At 34.3% G+C, this 23865-nt stretch overlaps 2 protein-coding genes across 2 annotated transcripts in view; one reads left to right on the top strand and one right to left on the bottom strand.

The window, feature by feature from the left end:
* Window positions 1-9106, top strand: part of LOC100891561 (A disintegrin and metalloproteinase with thrombospondin motifs 10) — a 53177-nt gene extending 44071 nt beyond the window's left edge. The window contains exons 16-24 of the mRNA XM_030996820.1: window positions 210-290; window positions 721-988; window positions 1607-1685; window positions 2152-2280; window positions 2887-3049; window positions 5298-5456; window positions 5984-6154; window positions 6674-6858; window positions 7562-9106. Of these exons, the coding sequence (XP_030852680.1) occupies window positions 210-290; window positions 721-988; window positions 1607-1685; window positions 2152-2280; window positions 2887-3049; window positions 5298-5456; window positions 5984-6154; window positions 6674-6858; window positions 7562-7717 (1391 nt within the window). The 3' untranslated portion in view covers window positions 7718-9106. The remainder of the gene's footprint in view (window positions 1-209; window positions 291-720; window positions 989-1606; window positions 1686-2151; window positions 2281-2886; window positions 3050-5297; window positions 5457-5983; window positions 6155-6673; window positions 6859-7561) is intronic.
* A 6649-nt stretch (window positions 9107-15755) lies between these two features.
* On the bottom strand, window positions 15756-21768 carry LOC115928831. The gene is made up of 5 exons (XM_030996812.1): window positions 21648-21768; window positions 20789-20923; window positions 20098-20141; window positions 17579-17673; window positions 15756-15804 (listed from the first exon to the last, which is right to left on the bottom strand). The coding sequence occupies exons 1-5, from the start codon at window positions 21766-21768 to the stop codon at window positions 15756-15758; spliced, it is 444 nt and encodes a 147-aa protein (XP_030852672.1).
* Window positions 21769-23865: the final 2097 nt, after the last annotated feature.

Here is a 23865-nt window from a genome sequence, read left to right as displayed (position 1 = left end):
AAATTTAGGAGTTATAAGACTTTCAGCTGAACAATTTCGGTACGTGCGTTGAATAAAACAAAATTTTGTTATTAAAAATCATGTGTTGTGTTCGAATATTTTAATTTTGAGAAACAATTTCGTCAAATTCATATTCTATTAGAACGTATATTTTGAATGTAAATTCTTTGTAATATGAAAGCTAAGACCTTTTTTCCACTTCATTACAGATTTCAAAACATTCCTTCAAATTCCTGTGAACTCGACTGCTATCAAGATAACGAACCAGAATCTACGTTATACTCATATGTGTAAGTATCTTAATTTCTTCTTCAGTTTAAATATAATTTACATAGGGGAAATATCAAAGAGAGGTAGAACGCCCACTTTTCAATCCACGTTTCTTGTATTTTGTTTCATCCTTCCAATTAGGGTAGAAAAGTATGGGCGCATCCGGAAGGCGAATGGGCTGAAGTCCATTCCTTTTGAGAATCAAATAATTAATTCAAAATCATGTTGAAAATAATTCCCATCCTACCCACTCGGTAGCTTCTGAAGCTCATATTCCTTTCAGAGTTAGAAACCTCCTCATCTTTTGGACAATCCAAGATATGCCCCTGATTAAATATTACCTCAATTGTTTTTCTATGCTGTACATTCCAGAACATCATTCTGTAAGTGACATAGAGCACCTTTATATTTAAAATGACCATCTATTGCCTTTTTTCATTTATTTCCCAGCCGTGGAAGCTGACGGTGAGATAGTATTCCGCGGTCAGATGTTCATTCCTCCTCTCAGCCAGCGTTACAGTCATAGCGGTATGATCATCAAGTATCTAGCTGATGCCTTCCATAATAAAGAACATATCTGGGTTCTCTCTGGGCCTACCACTGCGGTCCTAGATGTTTCTGTGATCTTACTACACAATCCTAGATACCTTGGGAGTAGGGTTAAACCAGATATCACATGGGAGTTCTATGCTCCCGTCACGGAGCCTGTCAGATATTAGTAAGTCAAACAATTTTCATAAACTTTTTTTAAATTGACAAACTATTTTTGCAGCCATTAATCTTTTATACATTGAATTTAATACAGTAGATGATGAAGTCAACACTTTTTCATCAATATGTTATTTGTAGGTAAGGCATGCATGTTATTTTAATCCGTTTTGTGATATGACTGTTTCTTAATATGAAAAGTGGTTTTACTTGACGGGATAGTAAAGGAGCACGCATCTGTTCATATTTGAAAGATAATAGTCTTACTCCTCAGTTTATATATATCAAAGGGCATTTAAGAATGTTTAAGAAGATGGAATGTTTGTAGGCTTTTCAATCTAGATACATGCCATGACACATGGATTGTATTTTAACTCAATAGAAGCCCCATATTGGCCCCCAAAATGACAGGTTTTTAGAACCCGACTTTATTTGACGTTTAAGCCGATTTTGGTTTCCACAATATACATGAAATTAAAGCTACATTTTGTAATATAGCACTTTGTAAGAGCACACGGTACAACCTTCAAGAAGAAATTTCTTTCTTTTTATCTAAGTTAAAACTGAAATACTATTCTTTTATATTTCAACATATTTATTGATCCGTTATTATTTTGGTTGTTTATAGTTGGCAGCATGAGATGTTGAGTGGATGTACAGTGACGTGTGGTGGAGGAATCAAGATCAGACGTGTCTTCTGTACAGAGGTAACATTTCACATCAACTCATCAAGAATGTTCATTAGTTCAAGGATCATATTTATCCATGTGAAAAATTCATATCAATTGAAATGAATAAGTTTGCAAGTAGAGTAACTATCATTGAGATGCAATGACCAACGAGATTGCATGTGGATACCCCCCATTCATATCAATTGAAATGAATAAGTTTGCAAGTAGAGTAACTATCATTGAGATGCAATGACCAACGAGATTGCATGTGGATACCCCCCGCCCCCCTTAGAGAAATTGAACATTGTATATAATTATTTCAAAATATGAATGAACCACCTTTTGACCAACTACAAAACGGAAGACCATTTTCTTATAAATTAGAAGTATTCGTAATTTGTAACTGATGACATTGATAGATGGTGCATGTTCACGAAGAATCAATGATTTAATTCCAAATGTATGATTTACACAAGGAACCTTTTTTTCTGTATCTATTCAGAACATAGGAGGTGAGGCAGGTGAAGTGAGTGATTTATTCTGCGACTCCACCAAGAGGCCATCAGAGCGCCGTAGCTGTCAAAGCCAGCCTTGCCCCGTACCGGTCTGGGTCGTGGGACAGTGGAGTCTAGTATGTCAAGTCATCAAAATTAATTGATTGATTCCAACATTTACCTTTTAGCTGATACTACTAAATTTTGGTCCGAGCAAAACTAAATCTTATCAATTTTATCTGAAATAGAACCTTCCGTGGAAGTGTCGTATATAAGATGACTTTATTTGTGTTTTATGTGATAGTCCCAAAATTGACAGTAGCTAATCCAGGATTTGTTTTTAGGGGGGGGGGGCACAATTAAAATTTGAATCTGTGACAAGCAACAACAAAAAGAAAGAAAAGGTAACCAATTTCTTTTCACGTGCCTTTTTTTGGAGTCGAAAATCACTGCCCAAATAAATTTCAATCGGGGGCAATTTTCTTTACTTAATGTGTTCTTCACCTTTGCTAGATTTTTTTTTCTTCAAGGGGCACATGTCACCTCTTAGCCATACTCCCCTGTTTCGCAAAAAGAATTCATGATTAGCTGTGGATATGTATAAAGTAGTGAAACACCGTTATTACTTTTTATATTATTAAAAAACGAATGAAAGCAATAAAATATAAAGTGTTAAATGAGGCATATATATATATAATTTTATATATATATATAAATATATTGATATGGTTTTACCCTTGTAGTGTTCAGCTACATGTAATGTAGGGAGGAGAAAGCGAGCCATAGCGTGCCTTCTAAATACAACAGGGGAGCCAGTGCCTGACTTATGTGATCCGAACCTCAGACCTGCCACCGAAGAACAGTGTGTCGAGGCACCCTGCCCTAGACCTACTGATGGTGAAAATGGTATGTGCACGCTGCTATACAACTTGCATGTAATTGTCCTTTAAATACCAATGCACGCTGCAACTATCTACAACAAAATTCACACACGACTAACTCTGAATTAAGACTCTTGCATGTGCATTAACAAGTAATGACATCGATTTGAAGTTCTTTTAATGACCATAAAATATATTTTTCACAAAAATTCAAACAAAATTCTCATGATCGGCTATCTTCTTTGGAAGGAATAAAATATTTTTTAATCCAATACAGGTATTATTAGGTATTTCATAAAAATCGCAATTGCAGAGTTTCGAGTCAGTTGATAATGCACCGTTTTAAAAATAAGTATTGTGACATGCCTTTGTTTGGTATTTTGTACTAATTGCATGCTGCCCTTGTCTAACAAACCTGCTTGATTGGCTTCCTTTATTGCAATCCAGTAACCATGGTAACATCTACTACCAGCTCTTCGATGGATCCGAATCACTCGACTCCCTCGTCAGCATCGACATCGAGTCCAACATCATATGACAATGTGATCATGACGACGATTCACCATTATACAGCGCAAAGCTCAACTAAGACAACTGATGAATCGTATGACATAGATAATGATTCATTTAGATCTGATTCTCTTTCGGATGTAAGTGATATTGACACTTCTTCTCAAAATGTTGCTATCCAAACTTCAGAACAATTGGAGAAAACATATCATTCATCGCCTCCCAGCGAAGTTCCAACGAACATGGCGATTACGGATGTGTATGAGATTTCTAACCGTGTTTCATCCACGAGTTCAGCGTCCCCCTTGTCCATTAATATCACATCTAAACCAGTTACTACTTCATCTCCGACTGTAGCAACATCCGATTTAAAGACACTTTCTGTTAGGACCCATAGTTCATCCACATCTGTATTGAATTCAACGTCACCGCATACTAAAGTTCCTTTATCTTCTACTTCTCCATCGATATCAACAATGCCGTTGGCGTTAGCGACATCACCGTCATTACCCTCATCGTCGCCATCTTCATCATCGTTACCGTCGTCGTCGTCGTCGACATTACTAACTGCTCTATTATCATTAGATGAAGATTACAATGGTAATGAAATGGTAGTTGATGAATCAGTATTCCTGTATTCTTCAGATGGCGATGAAAATGAAAATGCAGTAGAGTTTGATGAATCAGTACTGCATTCGAATCTAGAAACAAATGTGTTGTCGTCATCACTGATAATGCAACTATCATCATCGTCGTCAGTATCATTGCATGGGAACGAGTTTTATCTCTCTTCGCTAATCAACCTCGCTATTGCATGGACCATTTTAATCACACTTTCTCTGACTCTTATGGAATAGACAATGTATGTTGATGTTCTACAAGTTTGAACCGGTTTGATCCAGTTTCTACCACTTTCTGCCTTGGTTGATTACGAGACAAATACATCATCCAAAGAAACATAATTATGTGATAATCACCTTTTAAATAGCACTACAAACATTCTATTTTATACTTGTGCGTGAGCCTTGCCTTGCCTTGCCAGGAAATCAGCATATCGGAGATGATTCTTGAGATGAAAATTGCCTGTTTTTATATTGCTGCGTGCATGATAGTTTGTAGACCATATTGCTTGCCTAGAGACATCTGATCATTGTGCTTGTATAAGACGTGATAGAAATGAATGCATGATCTACATCTACCTCACACCCCACTTCATGCATCATGGCTCTACTTCGTCTCTATACACGTATGTATATCAACCGTTTTATGATTTAGTGTGTAATGTAAATTAAGAAATAGCCAACTTCTCCATCCCAGAGATATAAATGTGTTTGATAAAATGTCAATCAAGATTTCTCCCCGGGATTTCTCATATACATTTCGTGGTACAGTTGCCCTTGTACTTCTCCATGGTTATAGAGGGCGCTAACATATTCTACGAAGACGAAATCATCCCAAACCTCCCCTTTAAAAAAGAAGGTCCATCCTTTTTAAGTTGTTGAATAGATAATCATTGAATAGATAATCACCCATTGCAACAGAAAACATTTCGCATAAAAAGACCCCTTTTAATATTAGTTTTTTAAACGATATATCCTTGTATTGTACACAAAATGTTATAGTTGTCAATTCTGAACTATTCCGATATTATTTTAAAGAATAGAATATACAACTTTGAAATTACAAATGTATAAGTGAATTCAATATGCATAAGTTGTATCCATCTTTTCTAATTATTTCATTAATATTCATTTCTATTGTAGTTGATATCACCTGTAACGGTTTGACGAGAAGAAAAAATGGTTACATCGATCAGATCAACAGACCAACAGGTGGAGATTCGTGTACTGCTGTCATCGTAGCTCCTATTCATAAAGATATCATCTTCACTATAAAACAGATGTATATAGACTGTGATGCAGGTAAGTCTCTCTCCCCAACCCCCAACCCCACCCCCTCTCTTTCTCGCTCTCTCTCTCTCTCTTTCTCTCCCCCCCCCCCCCCACCACCGACCCTTGTCTCCAAAAGTACAAATTAGTTACTGAACATATTAGCAATATCTAATTTTATGTGTAACTTTGGTAGTGGATTCCCATATCACTTTATGAAGAAAAACTATTTTCCTGAACAACCCAACTCTTGAAAAGTACTTTGAATGCATAATACTGATTCTTCTTTCCATATGTTTTATTGGCAATAAATGATATTATTTACAACGGACTTACAGGTAAAGTATGGCTTTATTTTCTGTTATTACAAAGTCCGGATTCAGTCTACTTCTTAGTATTTGGAACAAAATTTCATAAAATTCCATAGTTGTGATCGGCATTAATTTTATGGTAATTATGTTTTACATATCATTTGGTTGTAACAACTGAATAGTGTACATTCTTTGTTTAATCAATTTGTATCCTATCTATATCTACCATATCTCTTCCTCATTTTGTAGGTGAATCATTAGAAATCAGAATAGGAGAATCGAGGCGGAGGTTATGCGGGAAACAATACCAGGTTACTATGGAAACAGAGAGTAATGTTATAGCGATTGAACATAAAACACACAAACAAGGGCATGGCTATCAACTTCTCTATCATTTACGGAAAAGCCGACATAAAAATGGTAAGTTTAATGATCAGTCATCAGTTACAGTAAAGGCAGATGTGTGACTATTTTTGCTTATTTTGTATACATCGTAGATATATGAAATAATGCAGTAAAATTAAAAGTGATATTCATATGACGTTCTTGCCTTGTCTATAATGTACTGCAAGTTTGCACTATATTTATTTTGATAGTATAAAATTAAGCATCATATGCTAATGATATGTTAATAATACTCATGACTTGGCAGCAAGTATAATGGAATGAAATAAGTTAATTTTGAAGACTAATCAATAACGCAATATTACATCTGTACAACGGCGAGACCGACATCAGACCGAGAACGGTCAGAACAAAACATTACATCGTATGGCTATGAGTCGGTCTGTGTGGAATGGGTTTGGCGGTGTGATTGCTGTATAACAAGAGACTCGCGGTAGTATTACCATGCTCCAAAGAGAAAAATAAAAGTATGATTATTCATATTAAGACGTAACACCTTTGAATATCTGTTCTCTTTTCACATTTATTCTCCAGATTGTGATAAACTAATAACAGACAGAAAGACAATAGTCACGAGTCCAGAGTGGCCTTCTAAGTATCCAAGCAATATGAACTGTACCTATAGGTTTGTAGGGGATCCTAGTAAGAAGATTACTTTTAGAGTTAAAGTATTCAAACTCCAAGGAAAGGAACCAAGGTGTAAGCACGATAAACTAGAGGTGAGTATTCAATATCTTACAGATCTATTTGTTAGTTTAAGAGTAATTATGTCCTTATTTTTGTTTATGATTGTTCACAAAATGATTAAACATCATTAGTCAGCAGGTTATTTTGAACAGGGTGTTTAAAAGTACCTAAGCCATAGCCAGTCTGATTTATTTAATTAATTCTTACAAAGTAAAAGGCTAAAAGCATGAATGTAAGCATAAGAAAATGATAAGAAAACTTTGAAATTTTGCTCCACACCTGCTCTATATGTATATCAACATAGAATAATAGAAATGAAATGCTTTTGAAGAAACATATGAAATGCAACATGTTTATCTATATACTCCCTTCTTTTTTCACCTCTCTCTCTTTCTTTATCTCTCTTTCTCTCTCTCTCTCTCTCTCTCTCTCTCTCTTTCTCTCTCTCTCCATCTCCCATTCTCTTCTGTCGGTCTACATTTTATTTATCAGTGTTGTTGATATCGAGACTTGTGGTCTTAATCTTGGTCTGAGACCCTCTGGTCTTGTTCTTGGACTTGAATACAACGTATTTTTTTTATATTTATTCATTAATTTTATTTAATTATGGAAACACTTGCTTCAGCCAAATCTATGCACATCCTTTTCTTTAAAACCTCACTTCTTCCCATCCATGTACAGTATTTCTGAAATATTTATTTTTTCGTTCAACTCTCCATTTTACCCCTTGTCCAGATGATAGATCTATTAACCAATGACAAGCTAACTCGATGTGGTACATCATCTTCTAAGTACAGCATACGTCTCTCGGGATACGATGGGTTAATTCGATTCACTTCAGATGATAATGTACAACTTGCTGGGTTCAAACTCATCGTGTATATTAAATAAAAATGAATTTTTGTCAATATGCCAAAAATGTATTCATTCTCTAGAAAACTATTTGATAGAAAGCCCTACATTAGAATGGTATTGTGTACCCAATTTTTAATTTGGACATTGTTGGAACTTGGATTTTGGAATTGGCTTGCTAAAAAAGCAAACTAAGCTAATTGATCTGACTATGACGAAATATTTTGGAAAATTGGTTTCGGTTCGGTATGATTGAATTATCATTTCGTTGGACAAAATTATTCTCCTGCAATGACCATAAATGTTCGGATCAGATAATGAACATACTTCTAATGTGGGGCTTTCTTATGTTTTGTTTTTCTCGTTACACAATTCCAAAAGTACTAATTGTTGTAATTACTTTTTATTGCTATGTTGTCATTGCGTACCCTTTGGTTAGGCAATGTTATTGATAAGGAAGAGCGTGGTAAAGTCACGATGTTTTACTCATTCATGTATCACGAACGTTATTCCGATATTGAATAACATCATGCATCACAAACATCATATTCCTCTTTTTGTGGATAGGATTTTGATGATTCAATTCCTTGTAATGTTTTGCCCATATTGCAAACACTTGTTTTCTTGTCAATTTTAAAATGCAGGACTAATCTGCCACGAGGTCCATTATATTATGTAAATAACAAATCTTGCCATATTTTATCATATTTTACATATTCTAATGGAAATACATTCAATGTAAATGCCATAATTCATGCCCTTTATATCTATAATGTAGATATCGATTTTAATATTGATATTTTGTATTTAAAAAAACTATTTGGAAAAAATATTGATGAAATTGTTACAATTGCCTTTTGGAGTATAGAAACGAAAAGAGGAAAGATGAAAGGGGAAAAAAAGTTGCGGTATAATTTTGTGAAAGAAGTTAAGATACGTTTGGACATCAACGGTAAACAAAAGTGTATGTGAGTTTGATTATTTTGTTTTAATAAATAAAGTGAAAAAAAAAAAAAAAGATTCATGCCCTTGTTTTCTTGGCAGGTATTAAGATATCTAAGTATTGGAGCATATTTTTAAGTTATTATTATTCATTGGGCTGTTAAGAAATGCAATGTCGCTGTCCACTATTTTAAGAAATAATCAAATTAATCTAAATAAATGTGGAACCATAGAATGTGAGGCTTCGCGTCAAGGGACGGTATATATTTATGTCATCGTAATCTATTATATCATTATTGGATAATATTTCTTGCCCATAATACCTCAATTATATTTATCTTTATAGCATTTATTTGTTTCAGTTATTTAGTTAATATTGTTTTCTGAAAATGTGTGGTCATGATGGTCCTATAATTACATTCTACACTAGACTTCATGACAATCCTTTGTCACAAATCTCTTATCTTATTTATTCATGGTATAATACAATTATGATTAGTAGTCAACGGCTGAATCGTTCACATTTGACAAACAATTTTTTTTTAAATACATAAAATACAATATTAAAAATTGTAAAATATACAAACGCTCGATGATTCTCAATGTACAAAGAACACTTAAATTATTTAAGAAGAACAAATCTCATAATGAATCTCATGACAATGCGTGTATATACAGATTTTAACAGCAGAATCATGAAGAGAAAAAACGTATTTACTGCACATAAGTAAAACCATGACAAGAATTGTCTTCAATACAAACTCTGGGCTCATAGGGCATATCATTTTACCAAGATGTATATATCATGTCGATTTATGTTAGTTATTTATTTTCAGATGTCAGTTTACTTGAATATATATTTATTGTTTGATGTTACTTGCTTTCAAAACAATTACAATTTTATTTTTGCCGATTTCGAACCTCTATGTGCTGTTAGTCTTTTGTCTGTATGAAGTGTTTTCTTTTTACATAACAAGACTTTACTTTCGATTTTAATAATGACGTATATTCCCAGTCAATAGTTTCCAAAAGCCATACAGTAACCTTACAATTTCTCATAGTTCAAATTGTATTCATCATTCCAACTTGCTAGGAGTAAGAAATGGGAGGGGTCTTATAGAACATGGTAAAAATCAGCCTAAGTACGAGTTACAAGCATTCCACATTGTCTTCCACGAAATCACGATCAGGGAAAAATAATTTGCAATAAGTTATTTAAAATATATATCATTTTGAAGAGTAAAAGGAAAAAAGAAACGGAATGATATAAACGCAAGGGAAAAAACTATATCCTTGTGAAACATTTCTTTATTAAAAATTACAGCTAATTTTAAAATCGCGTCCGTCATAATTCAAGAACAAATTTATGCAGAATGCAATTAATAATCCAATCAGCGGAATATTGATATGTATAAATTAAGTTCAACTAAATGCAATGAATTTCCAACCACTGAAGAGCAGTTTTAGTCAATAAATATCACAATTTAACTAAACCCAATAATTCGTCTGTTCTTGGGTAATAATTGGTGTAAAACTATACCTCACTTAATAAATTATGCAGCGTTAGTAACACGTGACCATCTGAAGTAGCATAGTCACGTTAGTTCAATTTGGAGCAATAAGAAACGAGAGCCAGGCCGGAGAATGACTAAAATAATGTAATTCTCTTGAACATGATGTCATCCTCTGTCCAAACACTCTTCCGATAGTGATGTCGGCATGGCAACATCCCAAGCTTGCATCACCGAAACTCTGTCGTCCAAGCCCGTCCAAGCTGGCTCATGATAAATTTATAGTCTGACTATATCATCAGTAGTACTACGAATGTTGAATAAATTCCTCATAGCCTCTCATACACTGCCAAATGTACTCATTGCAAAATGTATGTCCATTATTCTGACGTCACGATGTTTCGGGAAAGCTGTGACGTCATGCTGATCGGCTGGCACAAGGGGCTTGTGGGATATGGAATACATTTGATGCAAACGGGTCCATCCAAACTATGGTTAAAAGGCTATAATGGGAAAATAAACAAGATAAACCATGAATGTAGAACTTGTTACAACCGTTTGATTGGAATGTTTCAATATCTGTCAGGTTCATGTAAGCGAGACAACATCAGCAACAAAATAAACACCAATATGTTTATTGGTTCTCTTTAAAGGTAATGTAATGTTTCTGGAAATTCCGAAAATTGGATGGATAGCAATTCTTTGAAATTCTGATATATTTGGATGGGGCATTCAAATATATCAAATATATCCAAATATATCAAAATTCTAGTGCTTATAATACGTCCATAGGGGTTATGGCCGTAATATAAGCACTAGAAAATTTAGCACCCAACACACTTCTGCTTTCGAGAAATTGAAGAATCAGAATTTATCGGTGCTCCCGATAAATTTCAAATATTTCAAATAGCGCCTACGGCCATTCCATGGTAGCTGCGACCATGAAAATCTCACAATATGCAGATCTGATATATAAAGTAATATCAGTCTTGAGAGGGAGCTATACAACATAAAGAGTTTATTGTGATCACTGTCTTTAGACTCGATTTCAACCGCGACAACAATCATTGAATATTGTAAACTCTCATATGCTTCCAATATGTTAATTTAAACCATATTTATGACCCCATACCAAAACTTTGTATTACCTTTAACATTTGTTCACAAAACGCAGTTTCGGGTGTTATTTTACGTTTATTTGGCAAACAATTTTAAAAGAACCTTAAAATGTTAATGCATTTGCCAAACAACAGTTTTATACAAAAGCAGGCAAGTTTTCTCCCACCAGGATGTACCGTTGATTGTTTTCCATACGCACAATGTACCATAAATGGAAAACTTTTAGAAATTGACAAATTAATTTTGTTAGATCCTGGCGATTATAAATTTGAGTTACAAGCTTTATTCTCCTATACCTAACACATCAAATCATGGAAAATATAGATAAAAGTGATTCTAAACAAGTTACCACAGAATCAGGTACGTTTTAATTGCTCAAATAGAATGTGTTTGATAAGGGAGGACTCAAATAGGTTGAAACATCCCCCACTCCCTGCCTTTTAAATACTTACTATGTTCCGTAGCTAGCGATGAAGAAGCTTACGATGACACCGACCAAGTCGTCAATGATAGCCAATGTCTCTGATGACTCGCCTAGGACGGAGACGACGATACCAGTGATGGCCAAGATACATGCAGCTAAAGAATTCACTCCTAAATGAAAACCAAAACCAAACTGCATTTCAGTCGGGTCGTAAAACTTTTCGAAGATCTAATCAATAAATCATGATGCCATTCTGACCAGGCTATATACTCATAATAGGGGAAGCGAATTCCATGGACTAAAAAAGTTCATTTGGTAAGCCCATTCACATTTTTCCGATTGCATGTGATTGTTTTGTTTTAATGTGTGCTTTATTTTAATTCTCTACTGATACCAACACTTAAATTTAGTTTGATAAAAACTACAGCTGCTGCTTTAAACGTACATCGCTACCAACAAGCAATGTTGATCATTTTTCTCAGAAAAGGCCTCTTTGATTATATTCCGCTGGATACTTTCCTGTGAACTAACTTACCATCAGCAATGAGAGCCGAGCTCTTGAGCACCACTGCGATGGGTGTTTTGGTGAGGAAGAAAAAGAACTGTAATCCACACCCAATACCCAGTAGAATGTAAATTATCTCACTCTGCATGAGGAGAAGAGATAGATAGATAAATAGACAGAGAGTGTGTGCTAAGAGTAGATATATAAATAGATAAATTGATAGATAGGTTATTTATACGATTCGATGGATAGATAACGAGAGAGTGGGAACGGCAACAGTACAATAATAAAACATGCATAGTGATAGTAGTAGTGGTAGTAGTAGTAGAATACTAGAAGTAGAAGTCGTAGTCGTAGTAGTAGTAGTAGTAGTAGTAGAAGTAGTAGTAGTAGTAGTAGTAGTAGTAGTAGTAGTAGTAGAATACTAGAAGTAGAAGTCGTAGTAGTGGTAGTAGTGGTGGTAGTGGTAGTAGTGATTGTAGTAGTAGTAGTGGTGGTAGTAGTAGTAGTAGTAGTAGTAGTAGTAGTAGTAGTAGTAGTAGTAGTGGTAGGAGTAGTAGTAGTAGTAGTAGTAGTAGTAGTAGTAGTAGTAGTAGTAGTAGTAGTAGTAGTAGTACTAGTAATAGTAGTAGTAGTGGTAGTAGTAGTAGTAGTAGTAGTAGTAGTAGTAGTAGTAGTAGTAGTAGTAGTAGCAGGAGTAGAAGTAATCGTAGTAATAGAAGTAGTAATGTCGATGGTGGCAATGGTATGATAAAATCTTTTCTAAAAATTGATATTGAGCAATTGCGAACAATAACAATAGGCAAATAAAATTGGTTCGCTGCTGCTAAAATGATGTTATTACTGGCCTTATAATGATAATCTTTAACAGTCAGAGAGAAAAGATTCTTGATGGAATTATTCACAGTAAGTTTATCATACCTACCTCTTTTTCATCTTGTTCATCAAGGTTGTAAAGATATAACATAGCTCGTATCAAGATGAACATGGCAGCTAACCAAAACAAGCAGCCAATTAATACCTGTGATCTGAATAAAAGTTTAAAAAGTTTTTCGTACGGTAATCATTTTGTCAGGGCGCATGTTCATGTTACTGGTCTAGCGCCCCCTTTCATTGAGGTGATGAGATGGTTCAGTTCTCAAATGGTGTCCCCTTTTTTAAAGTTTATAAATAGATTTCACTTAATTGCCTTTTAATAGACCTGTTTGCTGATTTTCGTTACAACTTTTGAACAAACTTTTCTCTTGACAACTAAAGAAAATATCAGAGGCTTGTCCGTCATAGCAGGGACTATACAGTATACAAAGTGAGTTCCATCCACAGAGATGCCATTATGATGACAGGTTAATGGCTAGTAACCACCAGGGGTTATGGATAGAAACATGCATGAATTCAGTTACCTTAGTAAACAGTGTGAAAGCTGAATAAGCATATTATGATGATATTGACCGTTCTCATCGTACTGGGAAGCGCACTGGACAACGGCCGCGATCCATCATTGTTAAACTCTGTACCTATCGGAAACGCAACGAAATCATCAAGGCACGCAAGAAGTTGAAAAATACTGGAATAACAATACAAGAGGATTTGACCCCACAAAATGCAAGTTTGTACAAGAAAACCTATCAGTCATCTAATGTGGAGTCTGCCTGGACACATGATGGAAAAATCATCGCCTTGGTGAAAGCTAGCGGTGGAAAAAAGGTAACTAAACTTATCGGAAGTGAACTTGATCTCCGATCGCTATGAATAAATCAGTTCTCATCATGAGGGGATTTGATCCCTCTGCTATGTTATGACTATGAAGAAAAAACAATATATATACACATATATATATGTCTCTGGATGCAATTCCCTTTGTCCACTTTTGTTCCCCATTTATATATTTTTTTCTTTCTTAATTCTATTATTTATTTTTGATATATTCTGTGTTTAAGTGTAATGTCACGATTTGCATGTGTAGTATGTGAAAGGCAAAAATCTGATATAAATAATCTTACATGTCATGTTTGTGAAGATAACTTAGTTTCCTTACGGGCTCTGGAAGATGATTTTGGTTTAAATACATGTTACTATACAACATCAGACTATAATAAGAAAATTCATGATTCAAATTCCGAAGAGAAATTTTTAACCGTTGCCCATTTTAACTGTAGAAGTTTGAAGAAGAATATTGACAGTCTTGAATATGTTTTATCAGAAATCAAATGTCCATTTTCTATAATAGCAGTATCTGAAACTTGGTTAAAAAATGATGAATTTGTAAACATAAATGGTTATGGTTACCAGTTTGTTGGAGAAGGGAGAGCCGAGAAACGTGGTGGAGGAGTAGGTTTTTATATAGGGACTGGCTTGAAATTTAAGAGACGTTCAGATCTTGATATTTTTAATGACTTTATTGAAGTTCTTTTTATTGAAATATACTGTAAATATTCAAATAAAATTCTTGCTATCTTCTATAGACCACCTGCTCAATCAGTTCCTCTTTTTCTAAATGCATTAGAATTACCACTGCATCAAGTAACAACAGAGGAGAAAGAATGTATTTTAATTGGCGATTTTAATTTAGACTTGTTAAAGGTTTTTTCGTGCAACAATGTAAATAGTTTTATTGATATTTTAAAGACTTATTCTTTTGCTCCCTTGATTCTTAAACCTACAAGAATAACTACACAATCTGTCACCCTCATAGACAATATATTTACAAACAGACCTGTAAATAATATCAATGCTGGGATACTCCTCACTGATGTGAGTGATCATCTCTCTATTTTTTGTCAATTGCAATTTCTCTTTCATGATGATGATCCTGGTGCAATATACAAGCGTGCAATAAATGACTCAAATATTTCTATGTTCTGTGAAAGGCTACTTATGACAAACTGGGGTGAGATTTTAAAATTTGATTATGTTAACGGTGTTTTTGATGTTTTTATGAAATATTTTCTTGAAACGTACAATAAATGCTTTCCATTTCAAAAAATGAAAATAAAACAGAGACAAGAAAAGCCTTGGTTTGATGCTGAACTTAAACAAATGTGCAAAAAGAAAAATATTTTATTTCGGAAATATATCAAAAATCCATCTCGTTATCGGAAAAATGTATACTCGTGTTATAGAAACGTTGTAAACAGTGAGATACGAAAACATAAACGAGAATATTATTTTTCCAGATTTAAACGTGTCAAAAGTAATATTAAGGCAACTTGGAAAACCATAAATGATATTTTAATGAAAGCTCGGGAAAAAATGCAATGTGATTTTATTGAACAAAATGGTATACAGATACATGATAAACAGGCCATTGTCCAAGCCTTTAATAACTTTTTTAGCACTATTGGTAAGGACACTGTAAATAGTATACCTGATGCCTCTGTTGATTTCATGCATTTTTTACCTAAAAGGGACTTTTCGAAATCTATATTTATGAAACCAGTTGAGATTTCTGAAATATTTGAAATTGTTAAAAAACTTGAATCATGTAAAACCCCAGGATATGATGATGTTAATATTGCTGTTCTAAAGAAATCTATTGCTTCATTTGTTATACCGCTTTGTAATTTATTTAATATGTCTTTACACGTTGGTGTCTTTCCTAATGCTCTCAAGAAGGCTAAGGTAATTCCTGTGTACAAAAAAGGAGATAAACATATTTTAAATAATTATAGACCGATATCAATTTTATCTACCTTCTCAAAAATCTTTGAAAAGCTAGTTTATAGTCGTCTATTTTCCTTCTTATGTAAAAAAGATATATTATACCATAAACAGTATGGGTTTAGACAAAATTACAGTACATATATGGCTCTTTTGGATTTTACGAATATTATTGCTAAATCATTTGAAGATAAAAAAGTTGTTATTGGAATATTTTTAGATCTTACCAAAGCATTCGATTGTATAAGTCATCAAATATTATTACAAAAATTACAATTTTATGGTATTCGGGGTTCTGTATTAAAGTGGTTTTCCAGTTATTTAAATAATAGAGTACAATATGTATGTATAAATAATTTATCTTCTGAGATTGCACATAACCCATTTGGTGTCCCTCAGGGATCAGTATTGGGTCCGTTATTGTTTTTATTGTATATTAATGATATTCAATTCGTAAGTGATATCCTACAGTCGATAATTTTTGCAGATGATACAAGTTTATTTTTGTCTGGTAAAAATATTGATTTATTGTGTTTTACTGTAAATACGGAACTTAAAATGATTGATACTTGGTTTAAAGCAAATAAATTAAAATTGAATGCACAAAAAACATGCTGTATGTTATTTCAGCCCAAAAACAAAAATATTAATACATCCTGTATGGAAATAAGTATCAACCAACAAAAAATATCGATAGTAAATTCTACAATTTTTTTAGGAGTAAGAATTGACAACAAACTGACTTGGAAAGAACATGTACATTATGTATCATGTCAAATATCTAAAGCTATTGGTGCAATGAACAGATTAAAAAAAATTGTACCTTTTAATATTCTTCTTAACCTGTATAATACCATGATTCTACCCTATCTTATCTACTGTAATATTGTGTGGGGAGATTGTGCTAAAACTCATTTAAATCGAATTTTAATTCTTCAGAAACGGGCAATACGAATTATTTTTAACTTACATCCTTTCTCCCACACTGCTCCTATATTTAAAAAACACAGTATATTAACAATTTATGATATACATAAGCATCAGATTGGTATCTTTATGTTTTCTTACTCTAAAAATATACTTCCAAAGTTTTTAGATGACTGTTTTATTTGTAATAGAAATGTGACGAATTATGAAACTCGTCAATCAAATCTTTTCCACCTTTCAATGTATACTTATGATTTCTCAAGAACAACAATTATTTATGCCGGACCAAAATTATGGAACAAATTACCTCAAGAACTCAAAATTTGCCCAACTGTATCAATTTTTAAAAGAAAACTTAAGAAAAATCTTGTAAATGAATATGTATAATTACTATCATATTTTACATAAATGCCTTTTCTGTTTCTTGTCTTTTTGTAATGGATTTGTCCGGTTTAGTTTTGTTTATTGATGCTTTGTGTTATTTTAATCTCTGTACATTTATCTCGTTTTTAATAAATCTAAGAAATTTTTTATGTAAATTTTATAATCTTTGGGAATAACCCTGATAGGCCATTGGCCTTTGTTTTTCCCCACCACATTATGATTTAAATTGAAGATGTTTCATTTTAACGTTTGTTAATGTATATATATGCATATAAATTGTACTTGTGTTTTTTAAAATCAAATGTGGAAATAAAACTTGAACTTGAACTATATTCAAAAAATCATTTAAAATAATGAATTAGTGTCAGAAATGCAAAGAGTTTTATAAATATATCGAATAAATAAACTGAGAAGAGGTTCGAGTTACTTACTGCAATTCTCGAATTCTTGATTTTCGTACGGAGACTGTGGAAAACGATCTCCATATGACGACCATTGCTCCTGAAGAATCCAATAAACAACTGAACTGCAAAGATGAAAAATTAATTCCGTTGATTTTCAGAGAGCAAGTTTTGAATCCAAGTTTAAACTCGAAAGAAAAGGAGAGACACAAATTGCTAGAACATCGTTTCATCGTTGCTCCCCAGGAAGTGGAGAATGTGCGGGTCACGGTAAGCCTGAATCCGATGACCGGGGTAATAATATATTTGTAAAGCGCTTAGACACATCGTTGTATTGATGTATTGGGTGCTATATAAAAGCGGGGTATTATTATTATTATAGGGGCCTAATTAAATGTAATGGAAGATTTGTTGCTATAAGCAGGTGCACTGGGGTTAGTGAAACCATTGATAATAATCAATAAAAATAGGAATATAATTGTTTTCTAGTAAAATGATTGACAGGCATTTTTTTATCAGGATTGCGTTCGCTTGAATTTCATTTTGGTTGCCTGTCGCGTTGTTGCTATGGCGACAAAGCACTGGCATGTGGAGACCCCAAACTTTGGAACGCTCTCCTAGTATATACGCTCCGTTACAAACGTCGTAGTATTCATAAAAGTCTTTAAAACTTATATTTTGATAAGGGGTACCATCGGTTGTTAATTGCACTTTGTAAAGCGCATTGTGAGGGCCTACGGTCCTATGCTATATTCAATTCAAATTAACATTTTTTTTCTTCCATTCAATTTGACAACATATTTGACATCTGTTCAAACAATACAATTTATACGTAGGAACATAAATACAATTAAATGTAAGAACTTGTATTACAAGGAAGAAGGCGCGAATCCCAGTAAGCATAGCTGGTATTGGGTACGCCCGAATACACAAATATATAATATATTTATTATCTTTATTATTGTAAAGAATTAAAACCCATGCTCGTAATAGACCGATAAAAAAATGTAAATCCTTGCAACATGAAGGTGACCCACCCTCCCCCTTGATTAAAAGGGTAGCTCTAGCTGATACAAATGTCTTATCATGATTGTGTACACTAGACCTTTGATTTCTTTGAATGAAACCTGGACTCCTGATCTCACCTAGACACAGGCTACTCACGTCTTATCATCCATGATGTTACGTATGAATCTCACCATTCTATTATTGTTATCTTATAGGCATGACCGCCTTGGATAAAAGTGTATTGACATGTCGGGGAAACCCCGGAATTCAAACTTTGCGCAGTTCACGACCGACTAACCTTTGGATAGACTTCAGATATATTATAAGAAAATCTATTTTTATAAAATTATCTGATTAATCAATTGATAATTATGATAGAACATTCTCACAGCTATACTAACATGGTTCTACCAAGCTACCTATTATTAACTGATTAACATACCTTTTCGCTACCCCCCTCGTCGTTTTCAGACTTAATGAAACTGATTTAAATGCATGTAGTTTTAATATCAATTCTTCTGCAGAGGATCTTGCATAAATCTATAATCAAGTGAAGATCTGGATTAGAATGGACGGGAAAGGAAGAAGCAGGAGTTTTGAAGTTACTGATTAACTCTTCAAGATCCATACCGGTGGCATCAGGCGCGTACGCAGGATTTTTTGAAGGGGGGGGGGGGGTTTTAACATTTATAAATCGGGCCGAAAATTTCGCAACGACTCAGCCAGCCGCTGAATAAACGGGGGGGGGGGGGGGGTAAGAGGACACTTTTTTTTTCTTTTTTTTTATCCCAAAAATATCGCAACGACTCAGCCGATCGTTGAATAAGCGGGGGGGGGGGGGGGGGGGGGGGGTAAGAGGTCACTTTTTTTTTTTGGTCTCGAAATTTGAAATTTTGAAATTTTGCTCCGTTGGGGGGGGGATCCAAGGGGGGGGGGGGGTTTACACACAAAAAAAATACCAAAAGGGGGTTTAACCCCCCAACCCCCCCCCCCCCCCCCCTGTGTACGCGCCTGGGTGGCATTATAGTCAAAATACATGTACCGTGCACATTGACAACTCGTTTTCCATATAACTTCAATTTATCGTCCTTATTCACTGTTAAATTTGTTTAATTGATGATGATTATGGTGACACTTATCGTTCATGGTCACATGTTGTGTAATGCCACCTCTTGTATCTAACGAAAGGTATTTCTCACCTGATAGAAAGAGCGTCGTTGCTGTCTCCCTGATTTCAGCAGCCTATACTGGAAATACTGCCAAGTTGACTCCTTCACTGAAAGGTCATTCCTAACAGGCCCCATCTGCCCCTCGTCATTTTCAGACTTAATGAAACTTTTATTTAAATGCATGTAGTTTAATATCAATTCGTCTCCAGAGGATCTTGCGGCATCTTCTTCTCAGTATGCCCACAGTTTCACAGAAAATTGCAAGAAATTGATAAAAATATGTTTAAACATTATATGGAAGAACATTCCCCGGCCCATACCCTAAAATTAGCATTGGCAAATCGAAAATATTCATCATCCATAGATACTTACAGCAAACGCAAAAAGTGACGAACTTTCTGATCTGGAAGACTCAACTGAATATCAGAAATAAGATAAAAACCAATAAAATAATCATTCATAAGATGATTGGCAATGCAAAGACTTGGTCAGTGGTGGCAGAAGAAAAGTCATTTATTTCTGGGAGAAATACTAAATCAAATTTCATGCATATGCTTCATCTTCATTATTATATCCCCTTGTCACTTCCTATCCTCATCTTCCTCTTTCTCATCCTCCTGCTCCTTCTTCTTTTTCTTCTTCTTCTTCTTCTTCGTCTTCGTCTTCTTCTTATTCTTCTTCTTCTTCTTCTTCTTCTTCTTCTTCTTCTTCTTCTTCTTCTTCTTCTTCTGCTTCTTCTCATCGTCTTCTTCTTCTTCTTTTCTTCTTCTTCTTCTTCTTCTTCTTCTTCTTCTTCTTCTTCTCATCTTCTTCTTCTTCTCATCTTCTTCTTTTTTTTCAAGAACTTCTTCTTCTTTTTTCCTTCTTTATTTTCTCTACCTCCTCTGCCTTTTGATTTGTTTTCATTTTATTTTATCTTGTCCTATTCTTCTTTTTCTTATGTCTTATTTAAAAAAACTTTCTCGTCTGCTTCCATACTTGAACAATGGCTAGGAAGTTGTACTAGTACAATCTTGGTTATAATTATGATAGTAATTGACTCAGATTGACTCAATGTACTTACTGAAGCATGCTACACCCAGTAGGATGAGCAGAGCTGCTGAGATATAACCCAAAATCCTGGCTATTCTCCACAGGCGGGCATCTCGTTGTGATAGCACAAACTCAACACTCGGCTCATCTTGGTCTGCAGTTGAAGCTACAAAAGATATATTTAATAAACTTACAAGTATAAGAGGAAATATATCATTGGTTGGGGTGAATAATTAGAGCAGGTGCTATAGCTTCTACCATCCAAGTATTCATCCATTCGACCAATCAGTGCCAATGATAACTTAGCTTGGTATAGTCCTAATCAGAGGATGGAAACCGACCTGCTAAATTACATATTATGGTTGGTAAAATCTTAAACCGCATCAGTTACAAGTGTAGTGGTAGTAGTAGTAGTAGTAGTAGTAGTAGAGTAGTAGTAGTAGTAGTAGTAGTAGTAGTAGTAGCGGTAGTGGTAGTGGTAGTAGTAGTAGTAGTAGTAGTAGTAGTAGTAGTAGTAGTAGTAGTAGTAGTAGGAGTATGAGAAGAGTTGTAGTATTTTTTTCTTTCATTTCCAACAAAATAAAATAAAGTACATGGGATTGCATTGTACATAGTAAAACAATGAAACTTAACAATATATATGTAATTGGTCCACAGTGTACAATAGTAGTAGTATTATTAATAGCTAGCGATAGTTTTTAAGGTAAAGTCGTGAAATCGATATTTTTGATGTTCTTAATGACACTCCAAAAACTGAGAAGCTAAGCAGAAAAAATTACAAGATTTCGAATATAACTTACCATTCGTGTCATTTCCTTGTTTGTTTGGTTCAATGGTAGTACTTCTGCTATCCTCATCAGAATATGAAATTACCAGACTACTACTCTTACCAATCAGCCGAGTTCGCTCGTCAACTTCGTAAATAGCTTGCTCTAAATTTCCGTTTGAATCAAACTTTTTCTCATCGTTCGAACCAGAACCAGATGATAAACTTATCCTATTCCTATCCATTCTCTCCAGATTTGTTGGTATTTCGTCCCCGACAATAAATAATTCAATCTTGTTTCCCTTTTCGAAACTTCATCGAGTTATCCTCAAACTCGTATCATTTCGACATCTCAGCGTGAATGTGATCAATGACACTTGCCTAAAAGTTTATTTGAAGAAAAAGTGAAAACAATTGCCTTCGTTTTACGTAAGGAGTTTGAATCTTATTGAAAAAAGGTCACATACTGAACAATCGTATAATCCATGACACAGAAACACTGAATGGACGTTTTCAAGTTAGAAGCAATGTGTCGTCTCGCCTTCATTATCTGTTTATTTAGATCGTACACGGTACGGATTTGTTTAAATCAAGGTTAATTAGTTATTTTACTTATCGTCTACTGATTAGTTCTTAAGATATTGCGTTAGTTCAAAGGTGGATGTTACAAGCTACTGAGAAGAGGGAAGTAAACCGGTAAAGGGTAAGACATGAGTTGCTAAAATACAGGAATGAGTGGAAAAGAATTTGAACAGAAATCAAATGGACAGGAGTTATACTGGGTAGACGAGTAGGCTTTGTAAGAAAGCTGATATAAATAAATATATGATTGTTCACTGAATAACCTATTATTGGTTAAATATCCGTCTTTACACTGTGTAATCTGACGTGAATTGAAATGAACATTTTCGAGTCATTAAAGACCGCAAGTGCATTTCCTTTATATGATAATAATATTAACATTAATACATTTATAGAGCGCAGAAACTATCCAACATTAAGTATATTTTCAACTGCACTACGAGAGCTCCTGATATGCTTAGATTTACAGTTAATTGAAAAGATGTGATTTCAGTTTTTATTTAAAGATATACACAGATGGTGATATCATGGTCTAGATAATGTCAAGATAATATGTATTGTATTAATGTTTTCTTCCTCGCTGAGTATTCAGTTTTCCAACTTGAAAACCCCAACACTAATTTAGATTGGTAGGTATTTCAGACTGCGGGAGTTCGGATGCGTCGCATGTGATGGGTTTTCTGTGACAGTCTTTAATGATTCAGAAGGGTCACTATATGACACCAGTCCATTCCAGCTCTTATCATCGTCATTATCATCATCAATATCAATATGGTCATCATCATCACCATAATCAGTATCAATAGAATTACCATCACCATCATCATCACCATAATCAGTATCAATCGAATTACCATCACCCTCATAATCATCATAACCAGTATCAATCGAATTACCATTACCATCACCATCATCATCATCACCACCACCACCATCACCATCATAATCAGTATCAATCGAACAACCATCACCATCATCATCATCATCACCACCACCACCACCATCATAATCAGTATCAATCGAATTACCATCATCACCATCATCACCACCACCACCACCATCATCATATATCAGTATCAATCAAATTACCATCACCATCATCATCACCACCACCACCACCATCACCATCATAATCAGTATCAATCAAATTACCATCACCATCATCATCACCACCACCACCACCACCATCACCATCATAATCAGTATCATTCGAATTACCATCATCACCATCTTCGTCACCACCACCACCACTATCACCATCATAATCGGTATCAATTGAATTACCATCCCCATCATCATCATCACCATCACCACCACCACCATCACCATCAGTATCAATTGAATTACCATCACCATCATCATCACCACCACCACCATCACCATCAGTATCAATTGAATTACCATCATCATCATCATCACCACCACCACCATCACCATCAGTATCAATTGAATTACCATCACCATCACCATCGCCATCATCATCATCACCACCACCACCACTATCACTATCATCACCATCACTATCATTATCATAATCATCATTTTTATATCATTTATGTCAAAGCCTGAAACTGTTACTTTTCATTCACTAAATAACAACAATCCATTTAATAATAGACAAAACATAATGATATATGTTTTACCTAGATATGCCTTTAATACTGATCTGCAAAATTTTATCTATCTGAATATCACAAATGTGAAAAAGAAATCAAATGAAAGTATGACATAACCATAGATACATATCAACAATAACAAAA

Source organism: Strongylocentrotus purpuratus, unplaced genomic scaffold (assembly GCF_000002235.5).
Source record: "Strongylocentrotus purpuratus isolate Spur 01 unplaced genomic scaffold, Spur_5.0 spur5_contig_857, whole genome shotgun sequence".
NCBI lineage: Eukaryota > Metazoa > Echinodermata > Echinoidea > Camarodonta > Strongylocentrotidae > Strongylocentrotus > Strongylocentrotus purpuratus.
This window is presented reverse-complemented; position numbering and strand designations above follow the sequence as displayed.

What these genes read in the sequence shown, in the direction of transcription:
- LOC115928831 (XM_030996812.1), bottom strand. Translation starts at nt 21,768, where the DNA reads ATGGATAGGAATAGGATAAGTTTATCATCTGGTTCTGGTTCGAACGAT. An exon ending in CGTCACTTTTTGCGTTTGCT is followed by an intron (nt 17,674 to 20,097) that starts GTAAGTATCTAT and finishes TCATCTTTGCAG; the next exon opens with TTCAGTTGTTTATTGGATTC. An exon ending in TCAAGAATTCGAGAATTGCA is followed by an intron (nt 15,805 to 17,578) that starts GTAAGTAACTCG and finishes TTTTGTACACAG; the next exon opens with GAATTACCTTAGCCTTCTTG.